Raw genomic sequence first — 21,463 nt, 5'->3', positions numbered from 1 at the left:
GAACCTGGGCTGGTCACACAAGGTGATCTCCTGGGATCAGTGGGGCTGAACATCCCTCCTGTATGCAGCTACCCCCAGAAGACATCTGCCCACAGCTCTAGCATCAGCCTGCCTGCCCCAAAGTGACATCTGCATTTCAGGGAAGGAGGATTTTATAAAGCATCCTTCCTCCCAGCAGCATGGGAATTTGCTCTGGAAGTGTTTTTTCCCTGGTACAGCATGAAGTTAGGCAAGGAGCTTGGCATCCTTGGGCTGGTTTGGCACTGCTGCTGCAGAGCACGAGCCCTGTCCCTGGGGAGCTCCCTGGGAGAGTGCACGTTCAGCCCTTCACATCTCTGTGTCCCTGACAATTTAGTTCCTTTTTCCTGGTGTTGGCAGTGCCTTCAAAATAGAAGAACTGAGACCAAGGAGAAGCTTTTCAGTCATGGGTTATCTCTCAGGTGAGAGCATTACCTGGGGCCTGGCAGGTTTCTGACACCTCTGATCCCAGCAGCATGTGCCCACAGAGCTTGCACAGACCTCATCCAAGCTTTCTCAGCACTGGGAGCCTCTCTGCCATACATTGTGCCCTCACCAGTTTTGTGGGTTTCTCATCACATTTCCCCCCATTTTAAATAAAGAATTGCAGGAAACTCATCCCTCCCTCCAGGCCAGGGAGATGGGTGGACTTAAAGATGCACTTTAAGACAAAAACTTTGGAAGGCAGAAGGACCCTTGTCAGGATGGTGATAAATAACCAAATCAAGGGGACAAATCCCATCCTCATTTCTTACCCTCTCTGTCTCCTGCCCCCCCCCCCATCTTCTCAGGGTGACACAGAAAGGTGACTAAGCCCCCAGGACCCTGGATAAGCTGATGGGGAAGCATGGCCAGCACTTTCTCAAGTGTCTTTCAGCCCACCCCGATGCTGGGGCTGAGCAGAGTGACTCTCATCCCACCAGCAAAGGCAGAAAATAATGCTCAAGCTGATTTTACACAGATTGGGAGCCATTTGTCTCTGAAAACTGTCTGTCCCACTGGAAGGGGCCCTGGCTGACAATGGTAGCAAGGTGGGGACATGTAGTGCCCAAACCAACCTCCGAAACCTGACAGGCAGCAGCACAGCATGGCACTGGTCATGAGGGAGCCACACACAGCACATCTCTATCACACCCATCAGGCTTTATACACCACTTCAGCTTCCTGAATCCCTCAGATATCAGGCTCTAAAGCAATAAAACAACCAGGGAGGAGGAACAAAGCAGAATTTCTTTCCTGAAGGAGGAGAATGTGAGAGGAGAGGGGAGAGATGCTTTCCCTCTGTGTTATGGCCCTGAGATGGGGATCGCTCAGGTTCAAGCCAGCCCAAATCCCTGCAGGCCAGTGGGGGATGCTCACCCCGGCTCCAGGGACCAATGGCGTGGCGGCTTTGAGGGGGTCAATGGCTGCTGGGGGGGGGGCATCACAGCCAGGCTGGGGGGTTCAGTTGGGTGAGCCTGTGGGTGGCAGAGGCGATGGGAGGGGAGGGCTGAGGCTGATGGATGGGCACAGTGGCACAGTGACAGGAGTATGTTCCCTCTAAGCTTGTCCTGATGTGGGCTGGTCCTGGAAGGTGTGATTTTCCCGTGGGGAGAATCTGCTGTGGGACAACAAGGGTGGCCGAGGGGTGGGGGAAGTGCACAGGAGGAGGCAGAAGGGGTGAGTGGCCCAGGGCTCTAATCGTCCTTGTCCTTGGCCCCGTGCTTCAGGATGCGGGTGAATTCCACGTAGTTGAAGTTGCCCTTCTTGTCGATGGGCGCTTCCCGGTACATCTCATCCACCTCCTCGTCGGTGAACCGGTCCCCCATGGTGGTCAGCAGTTCACGCAGGTGGTCCTCATGGATGAAGCCTGCAGGGAGGGTAGGGGACAGCGTTAGCAGGGGACACCATGAGAGCTGAGCAGCAGCACCTTCCCCCCCTCTCCCGAAGACACCCCTGTCCAGCTCTCCCACTCTGGAGCTGCTTGGGGTCTGTCCCCAAGGGTTTGGCCCCAGTCCTCACCCTAGCTGCGTGATCGAGGGGCTGCGTGCCTGAGGGGTTGCGTCCCCGAGGGGCTGCGTGCCCGAGGGGCTGCGTGCAGGGCCCTGCTGTACCTGACGCCTCCTCATCGAAGCAGGCGAAGGCGTTGCGGATCACATCCTCCGGGTCAGTGCCGTTCAGCTTCTCCCCAAACATGGTGAGGAACATGGTGAAATTGATGGGCCCCGGCGCCTCGCTCATCATCCCCTCCAGGTACTCGTCGGTGGGGTTCTTCCCTGTGGGACACAGGCAGGGGTGTGGGTGCAGGCCCCTGTTCCCCCAGCTCCCATTGCAACGGCCAGCCCATGCAGTCAGCTGGACGGGGCTTTTTTTCATTGCAAATTAATTTGCTGGCTCTTGTTCACCACCCCATAAACATGGGGAGGGGGGTTCTGCAGTGCCCAGTGCTCCCCCCTCAGCATCTCTCTCCATGCTATAATCCATGTCTGTAACCAAGCTCTGCCTTGGGGGAGATGCAGTAATTAATTTAGGGGTTACTGGGAACGAAACCCATGGTTTTTCCCACTCCCCTGGCAGCTGACACCCAGCCCCCCCACGGAGAGAGGCAGCAATGTCTCCACACGAGCCTCATGCTGCTGATGTCCCCAGCCCCTGTCCTATCGTGGTTTAACCTCCTCTGCTGAGGTCTGTGCCCCCAGCACTGGCCCCTCTCTGCTCCCAGAGCTCCAGCTCAATGGGAGGAGGGAGATTCCTCCCAGGGCCAGCCAGGACCTCCAGAACAGGTTTGGCTGCCAGGTCAATCATTGACAGACCTCCCAAAGTGCAGTGAAGGTACGGCTGGGAGCAAGAGGAGGGAGCCACAGTCTGCAGCAAAGGAAAACAAGCTCCAGGTGGGGTGTGGGGGCAGACCTGCATGTCTCAACCAGTCTAGGTATCACACCAGCATGGGAACTAGCCTTTGTTACCCCAGATGAGAGCAACAGGAGGGGACAACCTCAGGTGACATTCTAGGATGAGACTACTCCAATACCCTATGCCTGCAGCTCGTGCTCGCTCCCAGGGCAGAGCTTCTCCAGCCCCAAGGGTCTCTTAACTTCTGGTGAGCACGTCTGTAAAAGCAGCACACCGAGCTGCTGCCCTTGGGTGTCTCACAAATGCACTTTCTGTGGTCAGCTGGTGCCAGCAGAGAATTCCCCTGCGGGTTTTGGAGCATCCCACCACAGCTGGTCTCCAGCACTGGGTGTGGGTATTAGGTCACCCAGCAGCTTTCCCTACTCCTGAGGAGATGCTGGGAGCAGAGGGGCTGCGAGGGCAGGGCCTCCTCACCGAGGGACGCCAGCATGTCGTGCAGATCCTCCTTGTCGATGAAGCCATCACGGTTCTGGTCAATCATGTTGAAGGCTTCCTTGAACTCCTGGATCTGCGACTGGTCGAACATAGCGAAGACATTGGAGGTGGCGCGCTGGGGGCGCTTCTTGGTGGTCTTGGCTTTGGCACGTTTGCTAGACATCTTGGCAGCTGGGGGGGTACCTGGAGACAGGAGCATCAGGAGGCTGGAGCACTGGAGCAGGGGTAGGAACATAAAACTTCTGGCAGCCCCAATCCCATGCCTCAGTTTCCCTGGCTGTCACACAGTTTGGCAACAGGGAGATAAGGAGGTCACATGCTTGGACATGGGGACAGGCAAGACTTGGGCTCTGATAAGTCCCCTGGGCAGTCCCAGCGCAGGCAGTGCCCACTAGCACTCCTTCCCCAGGGCTGTTCCCCAGGGGTTGCAGGCAGCCCCCAAGCCCACTTGCTGCCTGTCCCCTTTGCTTATGGGCACAGGGAGAGATGCTCAGCCCAGCACTCATCTGGGTGCCAGTCCCAGGGGGCTATGGGGATGGGTGTCTGGCCATTTTGGGTAGATCATAGCCATGCCCCTCCAGCCTCCCCTCACCCTGGCAGGGCTCTCCCAAGCCCCAGCCCAGCTCCTGGATTGGTGGGTTTACCTCAAATCCTCCATGTTGTGGCAGAGAAGCAGCCCCAGCACCCAGCACCCAGCAGGAAGGGGTTATCTGCTATGGGCACATTCCTCACATACCACTGCTTCCCATCCCCCTCTGTCCATCCATCCATCCCACCTCCTGCCAGGTCAAAGGCCACTTGCCACTGCTCTCCCTGCCCAGGTGCCCCCCACCCTGCCTGGGGAGCCCATGGGAAGGGCCCTGAAGCAGAGGGGAGAGGGGACTATTAACCTCAAGGGGCTACAGAGCCCCTGCAGGGCAGGGGAGAGAGGCCAAGCAGTACCAGGATTGTCGGACACTGAGCACTGGTGCTCTTGTTACAGTTAATGAATGCCAGGAGAAGGGGAGAGCCCAGGGAAGGCAACAGTGGGACAGACAGACCTTTGGGAACACAGCAGTGGGACAGACAGACCTTTGGGAACACAGCTGGGGCAATATGTGTACCATGGGCAACGGCAAAGGGACCATGTGGACTGCAAGCACCACTAAGGCAGGAAAACCTACCTCATCCTTCCAAGGTGGGGGTTCCAGCCCCCAGCAGGAACAGGGCTAGAGCACAGAGCCCACTACCACCTTGGGATGGCACCCAGGCTCCCTCACAGTCTCCGAGCAGGGGGCTGGTGATATCCCCACATTACCAGGCTGAGGGATGCAGTCAGTGTATCCACCCTGCACTGTGGATGCTGGGGACCCAAAATAGGTCTGTATGGGGTGCTCAGTATGCGCAGCAACCACCTACACTGACTGAGAGGAGGATGCTTAGGCTTCTCCCAGGGGAATCTTGCCAGGCATAACTCAGCAGGATGCCAGCAAAGCCCAGCTTGGCAGAGGGATGGTCCTGTGGGACAGGCTGGGATGGTCCTGCGGTACAGGTTGGCCTGAGGTCAGCCCAGGGAAGCTTCACTGCTCCAAGCCCTTGTGTTTGCTGCAGCCATTCCTCCCTCACACACAGCCCTGGGCCTCAGTTTCCTCATCTGGGCCAGCGTCTGGTTTGGAGAGCAGTTGTGGGGGCAATGGTGAATTAATGGATTATGAAGGAATTCCGGGGGAAGAGCAGAGTATCAGTCCTGTGCTCTGTGTGCCCCATGCCTGGTGGGCAGCAGTGACCTGGGCTCCTGCCCTGCCCTGGGACAGAGCAATTCAGGAGCCACATCATGCCACATGAAACAACACAAAGCAACACCCCCAGTGAGCTGTGGGCCAAGACCATCCTGCAGGTCTGGACCCCCCGGGTTGGCTGCTCTGGGATCTGCTTCCCATCAGGGTCCTTAGTGCTGCCTCGGGAGGGACTGTGGACCTTTGGGGAGCACCCCTTCCAGCAGGACTCTGGCACCGGCACGGACCAGGGCAGAACAAAAACAGCCTTCCCCTGCCCTTCCAAAGCTTCCCCATTGCCCCCCACACTGGACCCTCTTTCCAGCTCTCTCCCTTCCCTCCTTCTATACTCTTTCAAGGGGGAGCAGAGGTAGGGGCTGGTGCAGCCACCAGCCTGGTCCCCAGCCTTCTGTGGTCCTCAGGCTCCCCTCGCTGGGCTGTGCTGGAAGGACATTCCAGGGGCAGTAGGCAGTGCCAAATCCCAGTTATATACACCTTGGCAACCAGCCAAGCTCAGACAGGGCTGGGGACTCTTCCCACACCCCAACAACAGTCCCATCCCACTGTGGGAGCATCCACCAAACCCAAGCATGGCCCTTTAACTGCAGGGGACATGCCTGGAGGAAACAGTCCCCAGGAAACAGTCCTCCCTTGTCCCCCATATTCACCAGTGGCTGTGGCACTGGGATGGAATCCACACTGCCCTCAGCCCCCTCTCTTGCACTGCACCCAACACCTGACAGCAGCCATCGAATCACCCCACCATCCTCCTAACCCTACATCCTTTCCCAGTGCCCACCAGGAAAGAGACAGTTGTCACCAGCTAGCCAAGGGGAGCAACAGGACTTGGGAGCCCAGCTGTGCCCACACAGGGTGGCCAGGAGACCTCACCCCCCCAGCCCATCTCTGCCCACTGCTTCCTCTGGCACTACTCCACCATAAAACTCTTTGCAGCAGGACAGCCCTGCCAGGCACCGCCACATGCCAGTGACATCCCCAGGGTGACATCCCACAGCAGCAGTGTGGCGAAGCTCAGTTCAACACCTCAGCTTTACCAGGCCATCAGAACCAGCAATAAAAGCTCTGCAGCTGGCCCACAGCACTGGGCTCCACTTTCAAAACACACAAAATTATTAGCAGGATTATTAGCAGAAGACTAGAGAAATAAGCAGGAGTTTTGATCTCACCACAGGAATTAATCTTATCCAAATATTTACCCTGCCCTGGCTGTAACCAGCTCGGGACCTCTCCAGAGAGATGGTGCCCCTTAAGGGGATTAAGTATGATTTTAACAGCATGTGGATCTGCTGTTTGATCCAAAATATGCCCTGGAAAGATGCTCAGTCCCCAGGTCCAGCTCAGTCATTCTACCTCTGCTGTTAGACAGCCTCCTTGGGCTGGCTGGGACTTGGGAAGAGACTTTTTTGGGTCAGTGTGGGGAAAGGTTCCTGTGCATGAGATAGAAGGGATCTGCAGTGAGGCCTGGTTTGACTGAGGCAAAACTCCCACATGCTGCCCTGGTCCTCGAGGCTCTCTGGGATTCCCCAAATCCCCGTGCTGAGAGTGTTTCAGGGAATGCCCAGCCCTGATGCTCTGCATCCTGGCATGGATTCAGCTCAGATAAATGGTGCACCACCAAACCCTCAGCTTCCTCTGCAGCAAGAGGGAAACCCGCTGACACTGGTCCCGCTTCTGCTGACCCGCACTGAAAGCCCCATCCCAGCACTGTTCCAGCCCAGGAGCCGCAGATCTCGGGCAGCAGAGCTGAGGAGGTGAGTGCTGGAGTGACACCACAAAGCCATGCGCTGGTCTGATCCCAAAGTCACCCCATCACCAGCTGCTCTTATTTCCTTGTCCTTCTGCCACTGCTCCTGCCAAGACCATCTCCCAGCCTCCTGTACCACAAGGCTTGTGCCTCCCCCACCTGAGAGCCAGACCTAAGGGACCATGGGGCTGGCTTAAAGAGTTCAGAAATTAGTAAACAGTTTAGTTTTAAAGAGAAAGAGGAAAAGATCCACAGTTATCAGAAATATAAACTACCATGTGTTTTCTCCTTGGTAAAAAACAAACAAGCAACTCCATCCTGGTGCTGCTTCCAGGCCACGCTGGGGAGGATGGGACAAGCCAAAGGGACATGGCAGTGCTGCCAGGGCAGGCAGCCCCATCCCATCCCCATCCTCCTCCGTCCTGCCTGCTGCCACCTGGCACAGCCGGGCAGGGTCATCACCCACTCCACCCAGCTCCACTGGGCAGTGAGAGGCACGGTGTGCCTTGCAGCATCCCACTGTTGCACAGGAGGCTGCAGGGCAGTGCTGCAGCCAGGGCATAATTCCACCTGTAAAGCTTTGCCATCTGCAGGCACCTCTCCCAGCACTGGGACTGCCTCTGAGCAGATATCCTGCCTTGCAAAACAGCGGGACACATGGACCAGGGGGTCACACTGGAGGAAGAGCAGGCAGCAGCTCATCTTCCCTGCCTAATTTCTTGTTAAACTACCCCTTTCCTCCAGCACAGCCCTTCTCAGGATGCACTTGGGATGCCAGCCAGAGGCTCCGGGAGCTGTGTGAGGAGTCCCCAGTCCGCTCAACACTGCAGGAGTGGAGGCAGCTGCCGTTCTGCTACTTTTATTGCCTTATTAGAGATGGGCAAAGGGGGCTTGGAGGTGAAGAGAAAGCAGAACCTGAGCCCTGAGCTATGTCTCCATTCCAGCTACAGCCACCAGCACTGATGCCAGCAAGGAAGGAGCAGGGCAGGAGTCAGGAGGCAGAGCAAAGCATGCAGTGACCCCCGGGAGGCAGAGTTCATCCCAGCCCTCCCTGAGTTCTCACCAGACACTGGGGACCTCTCCAGGCCCATGCACAGCTGTGGAGCTCGGCTTCGAGTTCAGCAGAACATTTCTGGACCAGCTCCTTCCTGCCAAGTTTAGGGAACAAGGACCTCACAGTGCCCATGTGGCACACACAAACCCTTCCAAACAGCAAGCCTTCTGCAGCCTCCACGAGAAGCCTGTGCACAGGCAACCTCAGTATGCAAAGGACCCAACACCCGGCATCTTCTGATGCTCAGGAGGCTGGGAAATGGACCACGGGGCTGAAGGACTTCATGGCCTTGGGCCAGCAGCATAACATGCCCTGACCAGGGCTTGGTATTTTCCCAGGGAATTAAGGCTCACCTCGGCAGGGAAATCTGGCCGCAGTGCCTCAGAGGGGGAGGTGACCACAAACTCCTCCTACGGCGCACAGAGCCTGCCAGAGAGAAAGGAAAAAAATTCCAGCAACTGAAGGAACCCAACCATCTTTGGTCAGCAGCGGTGGTTGTTGACACTCGGGGATGTTCCACTCCAAAGAATGCTGCTCCAGCTGCCGCCTTCTCCTACACATCCACGTTTTAGAGTATTCCTGGCTTTTATCACAGTTGAAACATTTTGTACCAAAAGGGCATGCCAGGAGGGAAGCCAAGAGGACCTCATGTTTTCATGGGAAAGGCTAAAAAAACCAACATCCCTCTGTGTTTAAGGCTGAGGAAAATGAGCTAAATAAGGCTTTTCTGCCTTACAGCAGTTTATTGCCTGATATTGCTCCCAGGTCACTGGGGAGATCTCTGGAGCATCACGCATGCATCCATATCTTGCCTCTGGCCATCAGCAAAAGTACTTGGGGGAAAAGCAGATGTTCCAGACAGGAACAGTTCTCACAGACCAGGAGGCGTGTGCAACCGCGGGCGGCAGGATCTGCTCCTCTAGCTGTGCCATGCCGGGGAAGCTGGGATGTCCCAACTCCGAGGCATTGCGGACAGTTCCCCAGAGCCTGGCTCAGAACGATCCTCACCTGCCGTCGCCCGGACACGCCTGCCGGGCCTGGCAAGAGGCTTCCCGGGCAGAGGGTGCCCGGCAGGGCTCACCCGGAATCCTCCTGCCGCCGAGTCACCCCGGTCCCAGGGCTGACCTCGGCATCAGCTCCAGCACCGCAGAGCTGGAGGAGCGGCGGAGCTGCCTCCCTCTGCTCCCTCCGCTCTCACGAGACGGTCGGGGCTGCTCCATCCTTTCTCCCCGGCTCCATCCCGCGCGGTCCACCGGGACTGCCCCCGGCTCCATCCCGCCCGCTCCATCCCACCCGCTCCATCGCACCCGCTCTCTCCATCCCGCCCGGGGCCACCCCCCTCCCCGCCGTGGCCGCTCGCTCCTGTCGCGGGGTGGGCCCCGGCGGAGCAGCCTCACCTGTCCCAGAGCAGAGAGCTGCGGGAGCTGCGGGAGCTGCGAGGCGGTCGGCGCGGCTCTGCGGGACGCGGCTCTGCGGGGCGGGCGGGCAGCGGGTCCCGGCCCGCCCCGGCCCGACCCGGCTCGGCCCATACAAGGCAGAAGAATGCGGCGGAGCCAGGGCCGCGGGGCAGGGCCGGCGGGACGGCCTTATATAGACGAAAGGAGTGGCCCACACGTGCCCCCGTCCCGCGCGCTGGTACCGGGGGTCTGCGAACTGGCGCGTCCCCGTGGGCGCCCCTGCACATCCCAGCCAGGGGACACAGGGATGCCACTCTCTGAAGAAGCCGTGGGCACCGACGGGTGACACCAGCCCGGGGCCCACGGCTGTTTGGACAGCTCTGGCTGCGATGGCGTGGCCGGCGTGGGTCCCTGGGGCAGGGGTGGGTCCCTGGGGCAGGCGTGGGGCTGCTGGAAGAGCAGCAGCCCGTGGGGTCCGTGGAGAGGCCGTAGGATGTTCGCAGGCTGCACCACGAGTGGCCGAAAACCTCTGCCAATGGTCCTTGGGGCTATGCAAAGGGAACGGTGGCCAGAAGGACCACCCGTCAGCGCTGACTTCTGCCGCTGCCCTGGGCTGCGAGATCCTAGAAGGACCCCGTAAAACAGCCCCTCAAAGGCCCTCTAAAAAGTGGCCTGGAGCAGAGAACAGCCAGGGAGCTGCCCCATTCCCAAGCAGGGATCCAGAGCCCGGAGGAACAGGGATGGGGAGTTCCTACCCTTCTCTCGAGGTAGGAAGTCACTGGTCCAGAGACACCTCTCCAGGGCAGCAGGTTCTGCTCACGATTCGTTCCCATCAGCAACCTTGAGCCTCATCATAGTCCTGCAGGCATGTGCCTGCAGCCCTGCCAAAGGACAAGCAGCGGGATCAGGAGCTGGCCAAATGCAGGAATTGGGCTGGAAATGCTGCCGAGTGCAGTGCCAGGGCAGAGGCGAGCCAGGGAGAGCACAGAACCTTTGTCATCCCTGTGAGCTGCACAGGGGGTCCCCAGAAAGGTTTATCTTTTTATTAAAAATTTAAGGAAAGAGACAAAAAAGAAAGAAAAAAAAAGAACCGGGAGTCAGCCAGCCCGAGCTGCCACCCTGTGGCTGGTCCCCGGGTTTTCTGTGCTGGAGAAGAATCCTGGTCTCAGTTTGGTCCAGGTGGTCCTAGGAGCCATCCTCCAGCCACTCCGGGGTGGCCACCGTCCCTCACTGAGCCCCAATTCCTCACTACTGAGCAAGTGTCAGGCTGGGCCCCTGCAGAGGGGAGCTGCTGGAGAAGGGCAGCATGGACATGTCAACTCCTTGAAGGCTTTGCAGCCTCTGCAGCTGTGTGCACACAAGAGGCTGCTGCTGGGCCACCTCATACTGTTCCTTGAGCCCTATCCAGCTCTTCCTCCCTTCCCCTGCCTGTGCCCAGGGCTCTCCATGTCATCCTTCTCCCCCATTTCCAAGTGTCTGCCAACACCCATCCCTTACTGGGGGCTGCTTGTACCCTCAGGACACACTCTGGCACCTCTCCTGCCTCCTTCTGGCCCTTTCAAGCCCAAATTTAATTTGCTTTTCTCTGACCAGTTGTATCAGGCAATGGAAATAGAGTAAAACAAGACATTTTGTTTAGCATGTGAATTTTAAATCAGTTCCCTGATCCAGGTGTTTCATTATTGTGCAAATGTTCTATCCCTGTGAAGTGGCCTGGGGGAGGAGCACGGAGCTGGGGACAGTGGCACTCTTCACCTGCTTAGGACACAGCCTGAGGCCTGGAAGAGCTGCAGCTGTCACCTCCCCCTGCCCTCGGTGCGTCCATCACAGAGCAGAGGGTGCAGAGTACCTGGGGCTGCTACGGCCCAGGCAACCGAGGAGTGTCCCAGGAGCAAGGCTGGAACCAGGACACATGTGACCTGGCCCTGTCATGGTGTGGGGTCAGAGGCACAGGATCTGCCAGAGATACAGCGATGACACCCCGCACACACACACGTCCCTTCTTGCCAATGCCATGTGGGTCCCTTGGCATGAACCAGCCTCTGGCATGAGGCAAATGCCCAAGGGGCTGAACATGTGATCAGAGGCCTGATGGTTGGAGCAGGGCAAGATACTTTTGAAGTCCATAAGTATCTTGCATAATCTGTATTTAAATTACGTGGCCTTGGCTGGAAGTGATCTGAGGCCTGGGAGAAGGACTTGTCTGCCTGCTCCCCTGCCAACCCCACAGGGCCCAGGGAGGGTCAGTCTGCCCCAAAAGATCCTGTTGGAATCAGCAGCAAGGCATGTTATGATCAGATTCTTGAAAATTATTAGAAAGATGCCTCTGCCCAAATTAAGGTGCAAATCAGACCATATGTCAAAGTCAATAGTACAGATTTTTATTTAATGGTAATTGGGAAGTAGATTATTATGCCCACATAATCACACCCTGAAGAGGATAACAGAGAGTCAATCCCAACCAAATATTCAGCCCACGCCATGCAGAAATAATTCTCAATGTTTCTCCATGATGAGTGCGACTCGCTTGAGCACCACTGCTCTTGGAAGGCAAGAATATAAAAATTAGTCAAATCTTTAGAACTCCACATGTCATTACTTGATCCACAGCCGCCGTATGTTCGGCTGCTGTAAGGTCTGCTCAGATCACCAGCTAACGAGCGGCACAACCGCGTGTGTCCCAAAAGCTGCCCTGCTCCCCACCCTCCAGCCCGTCCCCAGGGAGGAGCTGGGGCGTCTCCAAAGCCTGGCTGCGAGCCGTGAGCCGACGGCGTCGCATGGTGACAATGTGCCGCAGGCGAAGCTGTCCGGGATCCCGTGGGATTGTCCGAGATCCCGAGATCCCCACGCGGCCCCGTTAGCAGGCTCAGCAGGTGCTTCGGGGGTCCCAAGGTCCCTCTCCCCCCCAACATGTGGGGACAACACAGGGGCTGCTGTCTCGCCTTTCCGCCGAAAACCGGCCCTTCCAGCCTGAGCCTTCCCCTGTCCCTTCCCCGCCCCCCTTTTCCTTCCCCATTCCCTGTTCCCGAAGGAGGAGCCGAGCGCTGGCCCCGCCCGTCCTGCCCTGGCCCCTCTCGGCCGCCGTAGGGCGGCGGCGCCATTGGTGGAGTGCGGGCGGGGCCGGGGTTGGTTCCGGGCCGAGGGTCCGGAGGGTCCGGGCGGGTCCCGAGGAGGGTCCGGGCGGTTCCGGCCGAGCGGGATGAGCGGCGGGCGGCGCCGGGACGAGCCGCCGCACCCGCAGCACCACGCGGTGGCCAACGGCGGCGCTGCCGGGCGCGGGTCTGTGTGGGGCAAAGCGCTGCGCAGCGACTCCGCCTGGCACGACAAGGTGGGCCCTGGGGGTCGGGGGGCCGTGAGGTGCGGACTCGGGGGGGCCCGGGGCGGCTCCGTCCCGCGGGGGGGTCGGAGGAGCCGCCATCTCTGAGCTCAGGTAAAGCCCCTGCCGGGCCGGTGCCCGCAGCGCCAACGGGCGGGGAGCCAAGGAAGCACAACCTGCATTATTGTTAGAATACCTCAGTTACATTTGGCTTGTGGGTTAAACTCTTCCTGGATTAAATAAAAATTTAATTCGTGTAACTAAAGGAAAACTAGAAACTGAATCCACTTTCAGTTTTCCTGTGCGTGTCTCCCACGTGCTGCCGTGCTCCTGCTCAGTGCTTCTCCCTGCTGCTGCCTCCCAGCAGCACGGCCACCAGCTGCCCTGAGCTTCTGCCGTGTCCTGGCCCCTGCCATATCCGTGGCACGGCCCGGGCACACCATGTGTGTTCCAGGATCTCTGCTCCCTGCCTTTGGCTTTGCCTTTCGGCGTGGGGAAAGTGCACGATCTGCGCGGCATTTCCTTGGGGAACAGACTGTCACTTTTGCCTTAACCTGTTACTCCCAGAACTGGTAGGGCTCGTCTGTCCCTGCCCCTCCGCTCTGATTGATGGGGCTGGAATTCCAGAGTCAGCAGGGGGCCAGTGACAGCTGTGCCCACGTTTTGGTGCAGTAGGGTGTGAACTGAAGGCTGAACTGACTGACTAGTGTAGTGACCAAGGGAAATGTCTTTACTTGACATGGATTCAAGTCTTCCACATGGAACCAAACAACTGGCACATCCTACAGTAACATCACAAAGGCTGTTGGTGTTTGGGGTATGGTGGGACAATCCCAGCCTTGGGGAGGCTGGGAAAAGGTATGTGAGCTTAAGTAAATCTTTATTTAAAGTGTGAGCCAGCACTGTCCAGCTGCAGTAGTGCATCGGTGTGGTCCCTTGGACAAACAGCAGTGAGCGTATCCCTGCTGCTTGGGAGGCACAGGAGTGAGGTACAGCTGGGCTGGGTGCTGCTCTGGGTTCTGGGAGCTCATGAGCACGGGAAGGCCTGGCTGGAGAGTTGCCCTAACAGTCTTAAAGCACAAACAACTCTTTAAACTTTTATTCCAGTGAACTTTTATTGAATCTTTAGTAAACAAGGAGGCTCGGTACTTGTTCACCTCTGCAGTTCACCCATCAGAGGACAAAGCTGTGTATTTAATTTGGAAGCAGAGAAGCCCAGGATGCACAATGCCCTAAGTGGCTTTTATCTGTTCTAATGCAATATCTTATACTCTTAATGGAGAACTAAGTGTTCATTGTGTTCAATTTTTACCTGTCAATTGTATGATGCTTTAAAAAAAGGAAACGTAATATATGCCAAAATCTTTGTTGTGCTTTATCTCCTCAGGACGAGTTTTTAGATGTAATCTACTGGTTCCGGCAGATCATTGCAGTTATTTTGGGAATCATCTGGGGAGTAGTTCCACTGAAGGGCTTCGTGGGAATAGCAGTGTAAGATTTATTTCCTTTTCTGTCTCATGTACTTTCCCACGTTTGGACTGGACTCAGAGCCTGTTCGAGGCTGTGCTATGAGCAGTGGGCTGGCTCTGCCTGCTATGTCTGACAGCCAGCATTGCATTCCAGACTGTTCGTTGCCATGAAATTCATCCAAATCATAACATGTCCATCAGCCTCCTTCTCCTCAGCCTGATTTATGCTTTTTTAATTTATTTTTTATTTTGTTAAGGGGGGTGGGAGCAGAAGAAGGGAACAGGAGTTTTAATTGACTTGGGATGTGTGTCCTGCACGTGTGAACAGGGGCTGTGTGGTGCCTGGTGTGATCTCCCAAGAAGGAATGTCTGTAGAGGTGTGGTAGTCCTTGTCTTTGAGGGAGGAGCCCTGCTCGGAGAAGAGGCTCTGTCACCAGATAAGAGGGGCAGCTTCTTTGTGAAGAAGGAAAGGTTTCTTCAAAGCCCCAGAGGCTGCAGGTCCCAGGCAGGCAGAGCGGCACTGGCAGTGCTTGGGCAGCGCTTCCCAATGCAGCTCTTCCAGCTGTGGTGTGGGGGAAGGCAGTGCCTGGAAGGGGGCATGTGCATCGGATCCCCACAGGATGTGGGAGCCAGGTTGCCTCCCCACGGGTGTCTGAAGGCTGCAGTGAGTTATGAACTGAAAATCTGTTTGGCGGAGACACGTGCCTGAAAGCTTCTGAGGGACAGCAGAGATGGGAATGCAGCCCTGCGCTCTGGACATGGGCTCTGGGAAGGTGCTGGGTCTGCTCTGAGCTGTCTCCATTTTCAAGTATCTCTCCCTGGCCAAGGTCTCACAGTCAAGCTGGAGCCTGACTCACAACTTTTCTTAGGCAACATTCACTTGTCATCTTGTCCCTCCTCCCGAGTGTCCTGGCTGTGCCAAGGAAGCAAAGGGTCGATGCTCCAGCAGGAACTCAATAGTTATATCAATAGTTACATCAAAGAAATGAATCTGAAGTGCCCCCAGAAACAGGTGTGGGGTAGGTGAGCATGTCCTTACGTAGTCATCCATTAATTCACAAAGCACCTTCAGGCACCTAAGCCAATTCACAGAATCAGCTAGGTTGGAAAAGACCTCTGAGATCATAGAGTCCAACCTATGACCCAACACCACCTTGTCAACTAGACCAGCACACTGAATGCCACATCCAGTCTCTTCTTAAACACCTCCAGGGACAGTGACTCCACCACCTCCCTGGGCAGCCCATACCAATGTCCAATTACTCTTTCTGTGTAGAATCTCTTCCTAATGTCCAACCTAAGCCTCCCCTGGCACAGCTTAAGACTGTATCCTCTTGTTCTATTGCTGGTTGCCCAGGAGAAGAATTCCTGTGCTTAATGTTAATAAGAGTGATTTGGTGTACTATGGAAAACTAAAAGCTGCTGGAAGCGTGTGTGTGGTTTCTCTGTGCTGTTGCAGTCACACAGCTGCTCTCAGCTGGTGACTGACTGTGTGTGTGTTCTCATACCACCCTTCCCATACAGCCTTCCTTTCAGGACACCATCCTGTCCCTTTCCAGGCTGTCCCAGCCCTAAGCTGGGGTGGTGTAAAGCCAAGCAAATCTAAGGACAAACAGGAACATGTTTGTTCTCTCTGCTGCAGCCCAACTGTCAGCACAGACTGGAGAGCACTGAGAGCTGGTTCAGGTTGGGCCCCAGTGCTGGGGCTCAGGGCACTGTTGAGTCTTCCTGACTCTCATCTCCAAGCCATCACATTTGGTGTTCACAGGGATGTTACCCTGAGCATGGAAGCAACAGTCTTCCCTCTCAGCAGCCTCAGAATCAAGCAGCACACACAAGGAGATTGAATTCTCTGTGGGAGCAGGACTGTGGATCTCCAGGACAGGAAAATGTGCAGGTTTGCAGATTGGAGGATACTTCCAGCTTTTGACTTCTGCCTTTTGAGCCCTACTAGGAGTAGGTTGTGCCTTGTGAGGTGAACTTCATCCCACCCTGGCATACTATGGCAAGCTGACCTGGAGGGGCTTTTCAAGGAGGTGATTGAGCTGCCTGGGAAACTGCAGGAAGAGTTCCTCTTTGCTTCCCCTGTGGATGAAAGATATTTCACTGTATGGTATGTGGGATATCTGCAGCTCATATCACTGGAGTGACAGTTCCTAACCTCTTTCCTCCAGATTCTGCCTGATCAATGCTGGTGTTCTGTACCTCTACTTCAGTAGCTTCCAGCAGATAGATGAGGAGGAGTATGGCGGGACGTGGGAGCTAACGAAGGAAGGATTCATGACATCTTTTGCACTGTTTCTGGTAATGCCTCTTGCTTTCCTCAAGTTGATTAGTGAATTGTGTTTGTGCACTTTCTGAGGGAAGAGATCTGGAAGGAGGGCAGGTGAGGTGGTGAGAGAAGAGATGTGTTAACATTATCAAATAAGTGACATTGATTTGGGAAAGAAAATCACAAAATCCGATGGCTACTGGCTATAAAATACGGTGCCAGTGCCTGGGATTTCTCTGTAAGAAAGGATGTAGGAACAGGCAGCTGTACTTTTACAGCTACCACTTAACTTTTATGTTTTCCCATCCTCTGTCCCAGATATCCTGGTGGAGTTCCATATAGAGCTAGTTAAGCTGGTGTTTTGAATGTCTTTGTTTTCCTTACTCCCCTCACTCAAGTCTCTAATCACAGCACTTGGTTTGGTGGTGTTCTAAATCACCGGAGGGGCTGTGGTGGGAGTTTTATGTGGAGAAGCTGGGCACCCCAGAGGTCAAGCAAGTTGGATGCCACCGTTTGTGCCGTGTGGTGATCCTGAAATCTCCCCAAGACCATCTCAAAGCTGGAATTCAGTCCTCAGTCCTCTATTGAGAGCAAAGCCTGAGGCTTGTTTGCTGTCTGAACCCCCTCCAGAGGTATCCAGATAAACTTCACTTCCTTTCCTCCCCACAGGTTGTTTGGATAATCTTCTATACTGCCATCCACTATGATTGACACAGTCTGCAGCATTTGCCTGTTAAATCAGTAGTCAGTAAATCAAGAAGGTTTTAATAAGTCCTAGTCTTTAGTGGACTGGTGGGAAGGTGGGGAAGTCAAACCAGTTCCCTTCCATACCAGACGTCTGATTAGCCTGGAGGAGCCCCAACTCTTCTGCTGGAGAAGCCTGTCTCTGTTTTATATACCCATGAATTATTGGAACTATTAAAAAGCCATTGGAATTTTTGGAAGTGGTTCAAAACTGTTCACATGTGTAACTTTCTGTGACTCTAGCCAGTATCTCTACAAACTCCTGTGTGCTGAAGGTTGAATCTGTTAATTTAATGTATGTATGCCCATCTGTTTGAAATCTGTCATTAAATCCTGACTTGTCTTCCATGGTTGTCCTTTAGACAAACAGTGTTTCAAAAGCAGTTGTAGGTACGTGGGCAGAGGGCATGGCAGCACCCAGGACATGAGCTGGTGGCTGCCCTTAGCATGTTTTTGTAGTAATCAGATCTGATTTGATTAAACAGAGTATGTTGTTAACCATTTCTAATATTTTTTTATTTTACTTGCAAATCAGCTGTCGATCAGAATTTTTAAATGCTTTTTGCTGAAGGCAAATTTTTAAGCAATTTTGCTAGGAAGAATTGATTCATTTGGTTAACCAAGATGTATTCAAGAAGCTCGGAAGCTCCACTGCACTCTGCCAGCCTGACTACCAAGTTGCTATCACATACCTCAGAGCTTCATAGTCTCAAAGGACAGTCATTCTGGAGATACCCTGTTAAATGTTAGCATTTAAATTTATTTGGTTTTAAGCTCTTGAATTTGACTGCTCCTTGTTAATAAATGCAGGAGACTAAGACACAATTGAGGCAGCTATTATCTTAAGCAGACTTGCAAGTCTGGCAGAGTACACAGCTTCTGATTTGTGAGGTGCTTGGTCACTTCATAGCTCAGTCCCTCCCTAGTTGTGCCCTTTTTGTGCATCAAAGGGGAATCTCTGCATTAAGATATTTTTAAGGAAGTGTCTTTCAGAAATAGTTCTTGGGAAATACGCACAGTCCTTGTTTTTGTCAGAGGACCTTGTAGTCTTGTTGCCATGTGGTCCTTGCTTTTCTAAACAGCTCAGGCACCCAAAAAGAGTCCTGACCTAAAGCTGCCTTATAGTAAGGGGTTGATAGTTTAGTGTGCTCTTGCTGCAGGTCTGCTTTGCCTCCTCACTGGTGGAAGTGCCACAGCCTGGCTCTCACCTGTGAGTGTGCAAAGCCAGGGGTCTCAATCTCCAAGTGCTGAGCCAGGGCTCTGGAGTTGCCCACCAGTGCAGGCCTCCATTCTTACCAGGGAAAATGCTGTCTGTTCTTGGTGGAAAAAACACCCCTGGCTATTTTAGGTCCTTGGGATGCCAAGGGAAGAGTGCAATAGCAGACAGCTTCTGCTACTTGTGAGTGGCCAATTTAAGTAAATGATTTCAAATAATAACTTCTATATTTTCTCCTCTCCATCCCCAAACTTGTTCAAACTTTTAGTCTGCTACTTTCTTTTCCTTTTCTATCAGCTGAAACCATTAACTTTCCACAAGAATTGCACAGCCTGCTAGTTCTAGGTCACCCTTTCCTGCTGGCATCTGCATCTTAGCTGCTCACAGCCATCAGTAAAACCATTGTATACTTGAAATGCTCTAATAAATGTTGCCCGAATAACCCACTGTGCAGCTTCTGTGTCGTCTGGTCTTTGATGTTTCATAAAATGGTGGGAGTGTGGAATTTCTTTCAGAGTTTGATTTTTTGGTAAAAATTTTGGGGATTCTCAAATCTCTTGTGCTGCAGGCTCAAGTCCTGCACTTTCAGAAGAGGCCAGAAGCATTCTTAGTGACAGTAGTAGATAATGCTTAGATCCATGCTTCAATTAAGCAGGTTCAGCCAAGTGTTGCCTGTTTAAACTGTTCTGCTCCTTCAGCAGGTGTCCCTGCCACGTGACACACAGTCATGGCAGAGCCACTGCTGCATTCCAGAGTGCTCCAGGCTGGTCTGGAGCAGGACTCTGAGCACTGCTGTAACATGTGCAGAGCTGCTTTCCTGCCCCTTTGCTCTGTTCCTTGCTTGCCTGTGCTCCCACCAGCTGAATTTCTTGTGCTTTGCACTTCTTTGCAGTTCTAGTGGCTGCAAGCCGAGGCAGAACTCGAGCTCAGGAGGACTGGATGAGGGACTGCCATGGGAGAGCAGGGCTTGGATTGGCACAATGAGCCTGCTCTGCCCTCTCTTCTTGATGGGAAGGAGAGTGAACCAATGGCTGGTGGGGGGTCTTTGCATGGAGCAGCAACCTGGGGACAAATATGTCCTTCCTGTGCTGGAGAGCTGAGCTATGGAAGCCACAGCTGTTGGGACACAGTTCCACCAGGATCTGTATCCCTATGGAGCTGACAAGAGGGTGCAGAGAAGAGGCTGCACTGCCCACGGGCTCGGTGAAGCTCCCTGGTAGCTGCAGACATGCAGGAACATCGCTTTGACTTTCACCAAAGAGCAGCCAGTCCCTGGCTGGAAGGAGAGGGAGATATTCCCTAGCCTAACCTCACTGGGACATGAGCAGCAAGTGTACTCTGGTGTGGAACTGGAAGAGAAGTTTCTGTTGGTCTCTTTTGGGCTTCAGGAGTACCATCTGTTAAAACTAATGCAGGTTACTTTCAGTGTTAAAGGGAGGAAACCAGTGTGGGTGCAAAGGGGTGTTGGGGGGGGTGGCTGTGCCACTGGGTATCTCAAGTCTTGCCAACACCAGCTGTCAGAGCCCAGCTAAACATGCAAACCAGCACGACCAAAACCGGTTACCTGGGGGTTGGCCCAGCAAGGGAATGCTGCTGCTGTCACTTGCCTTCAGCAGTCCTTGGGATGTCCTTAGAGCGAGCGGTGCCTGTTGGTGTGGCAGCACACCACTGAGGAGCCCTTGTTCTTCCATGGGGTGTTAGCACCTCTGCAGTTCCACAGCTTGATTTCTAAGCTTGCAAAGGCTGGGCTCACTGTTGCTGGCATTCTGCTCTCCACATATATTGCAGAGGCTTATAAAATTGAGACAAATAATATATTCAAATGAATTTATTTTATAAACCAGTTAAACCAGATAAATCAAATAAGCCAATTAAAGCGTGGCCAAAATTTGAATACACATTCATTACATCGAATTGGAACTACCCAACTGTAAGAATTCTCACGATTTCAGAAGGGTAACCCAGAATGCACAATCCCTCACGCAATGAGGGCTCTCAGCCTTGAGGAGTTTCCTCAGGAGAGCCCCTGTCTGCTGACCCTCAGCTCCGAGGAGGAGCAGCTCCACTGATCCCCACTGGGGCTCAGTCTGTAGCCCCACTGAATGTGATCTGTGGTCAGATACAGTCACATTACCCCTCACTGAGCGGGGTCTGACCTCCTGCCCCACCACAGCCACCACGCGGGTGTGACAGGGCTGGTCACGCCGGCCAGCCGGGACATGGCCGGCTCACCGGCCGGAGGGGCTGAGGTGGGTACTCCTGCCACAACCAGTTGGTTTGGATTTGTTTGTTGGGTTGATCTGTTAATTCTCTGCCAGGCAGTGGGTGGAGGAGGATTCAGTATGGACACACTCCTAGCCTTAGAGGAGCTGCAGTGGTGGGGAAGGGACCCCCCTCCAACTGCTGAGGATGGGGACACTGGAGAGATGCCTGAAAGTGGAGCAAGCTGAGGCTGGCTTGCAGAAGCCAAACAAACCTATTCTTATTCCTATTTATTTAGTTACTAACTGGCAGTGGCCATTATGCCCTCAGGCCACTGAAGGCACAACCAAAACCTTACTACTGCCACAACAAAGGAAGGTTTACATCTCCCTGTGTTGAGAAGCACTGAGCTAATGGAGCTGCTCATGCAGGGAAGAGTGGAGAGTATTAGCTGGCTCATTAGAGGATGAGAAAGTAGGACACATACCTCTCAGGTGACTTCCCCAGAGCCAAACAGCCCAGCACTCCACATGCTCTGTCTCCCAAAACAACAGATGTCCAGGAGAGATTAGGGCAGTAGAAGGATTTTTCAGACCTGGCAGCCAAACAGCCAAGAGTGTGTGCCAAGCTGAGAGACACCAGTGTTGTTGCGGGGATAACGGATTTTCACAAGCTTGGAGCCATGAAAAGAAACAATCTCTTCCATCTTCCAGTTACTTTACTGGGTTTTTTAGGTCAACTTCCAAAAGAACTGTAGGGGGGAAAATGAAATATTTCAGCTCAGGTCTGCCCCAGGTATGGCCCCAGTTCTGGCCCTGTGCAGACCAGCTGTGCTGCCCGGCAGCCTCAGCCCCTCCTGATACCTGTGCGGGTGCTGCTGGAGCCAGGAGCAGGGAGAGACACCAGTGCCAGGTGAGCCTGGCCAGCTT

General features: G+C 54.5%; 2 protein-coding genes across 2 annotated transcripts; one reads left to right on the top strand and one right to left on the bottom strand.

Moving 5' to 3' along the window:
- Window positions 1–1,146: 1,146 nt before the first annotated feature.
- On the bottom strand, window positions 1,147–8,342 carry MYL9 (myosin light chain 9). The gene is made up of 4 exons (XM_027664065.1): window positions 8,272–8,342; window positions 3,325–3,528; window positions 2,112–2,273; window positions 1,147–1,867 (listed from the first exon to the last, which is right to left on the bottom strand). The coding sequence occupies exons 2-4, from the start codon at window positions 3,506–3,508 to the stop codon at window positions 1,695–1,697; spliced, it is 519 nt and encodes a 172-aa protein (XP_027519866.1). The 5' UTR covers window positions 3,509–3,528; window positions 8,272–8,342; the 3' UTR covers window positions 1,147–1,694.
- Window positions 8,343–12,442: 4,100 nt separating this feature from the next.
- RAB5IF (RAB5 interacting factor) lies at window positions 12,443–18,779 on the top strand. Its single transcript, XM_027664053.1, has 4 exons — window positions 12,443–12,643; window positions 14,019–14,122; window positions 16,275–16,404; window positions 17,042–18,779. Exons 1-4 carry the CDS (start codon window positions 12,515–12,517, stop codon window positions 17,081–17,083), a joined length of 405 nt encoding a protein of 134 aa, XP_027519854.1. The 5' UTR covers window positions 12,443–12,514; the 3' UTR covers window positions 17,084–18,779.
- Window positions 18,780–21,463: the final 2,684 nt, after the last annotated feature.

This window comes from Corapipo altera, unplaced genomic scaffold, assembly GCF_003945725.1.
Source record: "Corapipo altera isolate COAL_440 unplaced genomic scaffold, ASM394572v1 110, whole genome shotgun sequence".
In the NCBI taxonomy this organism is placed as follows: domain Eukaryota; kingdom Metazoa; phylum Chordata; class Aves; order Passeriformes; family Pipridae; genus Corapipo; species Corapipo altera.
This window is presented reverse-complemented; position numbering and strand designations above follow the sequence as displayed.

Coding starts and splice junctions, on each gene's coding strand:
- MYL9 (XM_027664065.1), bottom strand. CDS start 3,508: ATGTCTAGCAAACGTGCCAAAGCCAAGACCACCAAGAAGCGCCCCCAG. Junction 2,274..3,324: donor CGACATGCTGGCGTCCCTCG/GTGAGGAGGCCC, acceptor TGTGTCCCACAG/GGAAGAACCCCACCGACGAG. Junction 1,868..2,111: donor CTTCGATGAGGAGGCGTCAG/GTACAGCAGGGC, acceptor CCCTCCCTGCAG/GCTTCATCCATGAGGACCAC.
- RAB5IF (XM_027664053.1), top strand. CDS start 12,515: ATGAGCGGCGGGCGGCGCCGGGACGAGCCGCCGCACCCGCAGCACCAC. Junction 12,644..14,018: donor ACTCCGCCTGGCACGACAAG/GTGGGCCCTGGG, acceptor TTATCTCCTCAG/GACGAGTTTTTAGATGTAAT. Junction 16,405..17,041: donor CATCTTTTGCACTGTTTCTG/GTAATGCCTCTT, acceptor TCCTCCCCACAG/GTTGTTTGGATAATCTTCTA.